This window comes from Sinocyclocheilus grahami, unplaced genomic scaffold (genome assembly GCF_001515645.1).
Source record: "Sinocyclocheilus grahami isolate Dianchi unplaced genomic scaffold, SAMN03320097.WGS_v1.1 scaffold4463.1, whole genome shotgun sequence".
Taxonomy (NCBI): Eukaryota; Metazoa; Chordata; class Actinopteri; order Cypriniformes; family Cyprinidae; genus Sinocyclocheilus; species Sinocyclocheilus grahami.
This window is the reverse complement of record NW_015509397.1, coordinates 488-2,428: the sequence shown is the minus strand read 5'-3', so window position 1 is coordinate 2,428 and position 1,941 is coordinate 488. Positions and strand designations below refer to the sequence as shown.

The 1,941-nt window shown below is 37.4% G+C and overlaps 1 protein-coding gene across 1 annotated transcript; it reads right to left on the bottom strand.

Moving 5' to 3' along the window:
* Positions 1 to 155: 155 nt before the first annotated feature.
* On the bottom strand, positions 156 to 1,652 carry LOC107576851 (helix-loop-helix protein 2-like). Its single transcript, XM_016262977.1, has one exon. The coding sequence runs from the start codon at positions 1,603 to 1,605 to the stop codon at positions 1,252 to 1,254; it is 354 nt and encodes a 117-aa protein (XP_016118463.1). The 5' UTR covers positions 1,606 to 1,652; the 3' UTR covers positions 156 to 1,251.
* Positions 1,653 to 1,941: the final 289 nt, after the last annotated feature.

Genomic DNA, 1,941 nt, shown 5'->3' with positions numbered 1-1,941 from the left:
TACAAACCAGTGTACTGGCTATTCCACTACAAAATGACGGACAAACCCCTGAATTAACAGGGTGATCTTTGGATATGAGGCAGATGTGAGATAATTTGTTCACTATAAAATTTCCAAAAGGTTCACAAGAAACACAAATAATCTCTATAAATAGTTTCTAAAAGAAAAATAAACTACCTTGAGATCATTTTTGGTCGCAGCAAAGAGAGCGTCTATATGGGTAGCTTGTAGACTTGGAAGGCAAGCACCCCCTTTTTATGTCTATGGCCAAATTATTTATCTGACATTGATTATGATGTATTTAATTTAGTCTAATTGTACTTTTAATCCACCACAAGTCATCAGGTACCCAAAAGCGCTATCTATGAGCACTTTGTAAACAAAATAAACACTAGAGCAATAGATCCTATCCGATGGGAAGTGCTTCTCGTTATCATAGGACAGGACATCAACAGCAACACCATTTTAATAACCGTAGTGCACACACAGCGAAGGCCCTTCTACTCCTAAGAAAACTGCCAATGAAAAGTGCAAGTGAAAAGCAACAGTACACCCAAACTCTGCGACATCAGTCTAAAATATTAATAAAACATTCAATATTTACACATATACGTAAACACTTTAGGTGTGCTATTCAAGGACACTCACATATTTACTCCATAAATAAATAAACAAGAAAATATAAATGAACAGCTACGTGACGATTTGTTCCAGCACATAGAAGTAGCCTATACATTTTTCCAGACGGTTGGTAGCCTATAAAATCAGCTTGGTTTATAACAAGGTTGCGAAAGATGAATGTTAGCTATTTGTTTCGTTTATGTGATGTATTAAGATCCAACCCAAGTCAAATCCCTCCATAACAAATTATTGCCACAAATTTGCTTATGATGTTGGATGTTGAACAGGATAGCAAATCTTTGAAAAGATCTTGCTGCAGTGTCAAAAACAACAATCTTCACTTATTGCGATAGGCCTACGTAATATTTTCGGTAATGCTTTATAATAACTAAAAGACTGCCTCCCTTCCTTTTGTTCCGATTTCCTTTTTCGTAGTAGGCTATCTTAATTAGTGGAGACAGACAACAAAACATAGCCTATTTCTGAAAGTAATTATAAAGTGTTACCCCCTTTTTTTTCTTTTTTAATATTTGTGACCTGCTGGAATATTCTCAATGTCTATAAAAGTATTTTTTTATACACACTTTAGGGTTTTGTTTTAAGGTACTGGTAAATGTGCCAAAAGTTTTTTTAAACGTCCAAAACGTGGTTAAGATAAGAAATGTAACAGATAGCTAGGCGAAGTATTTCTATTTTGGACAGCTTCTTGTCGGGTGGAAGTGTTGGTAGCAGCTTTCTAAGCTCAGCGAACGCTACGTTGAACGCTTCCACTCTGATGCGCTCGCGCGTGGCATGCGCAGAACGGTATTTCGCAGTCGCGCGCCTCTTCCGTCTCTTCTCCTCTCTGGTGAGCGCAGCTGGCACGAGTGCGCGAGTTTTGCCATCCTCGTGAGCCACACATTCCACCTTCATGACGTTCAGACATTCCGTGTCCGGCTGCGTCCAGGTGAGGTCAGGATCCGTCTGATCGGGGCTCAGCATCATTTTCAGATCCGTTTGATCAAGGCTTCAAAAGTGCACTGATTGTTAACTGCCCTGGTGAATTAGATACAAAGGATTTGTTTTTCACATATAAATAGTAATCTGTACATATTATAATACATTCAGTGCAGTAACTGAAATAAAGCAACAAAGAATAATTAACTAACCAATCGAACAATTATATCTCATGAAATGGATAGAATTTCTAGACTAAATTATTGTATTTTATCTCCATTTTAAAGCTAACACTCTAGGCTATTCGTTTATGTTACTTTAAAAACGGTTCAGTAGTTACTAAATGCTTGTGAATGGTTGTCAGTGTGCATTTAGCTATTTAGC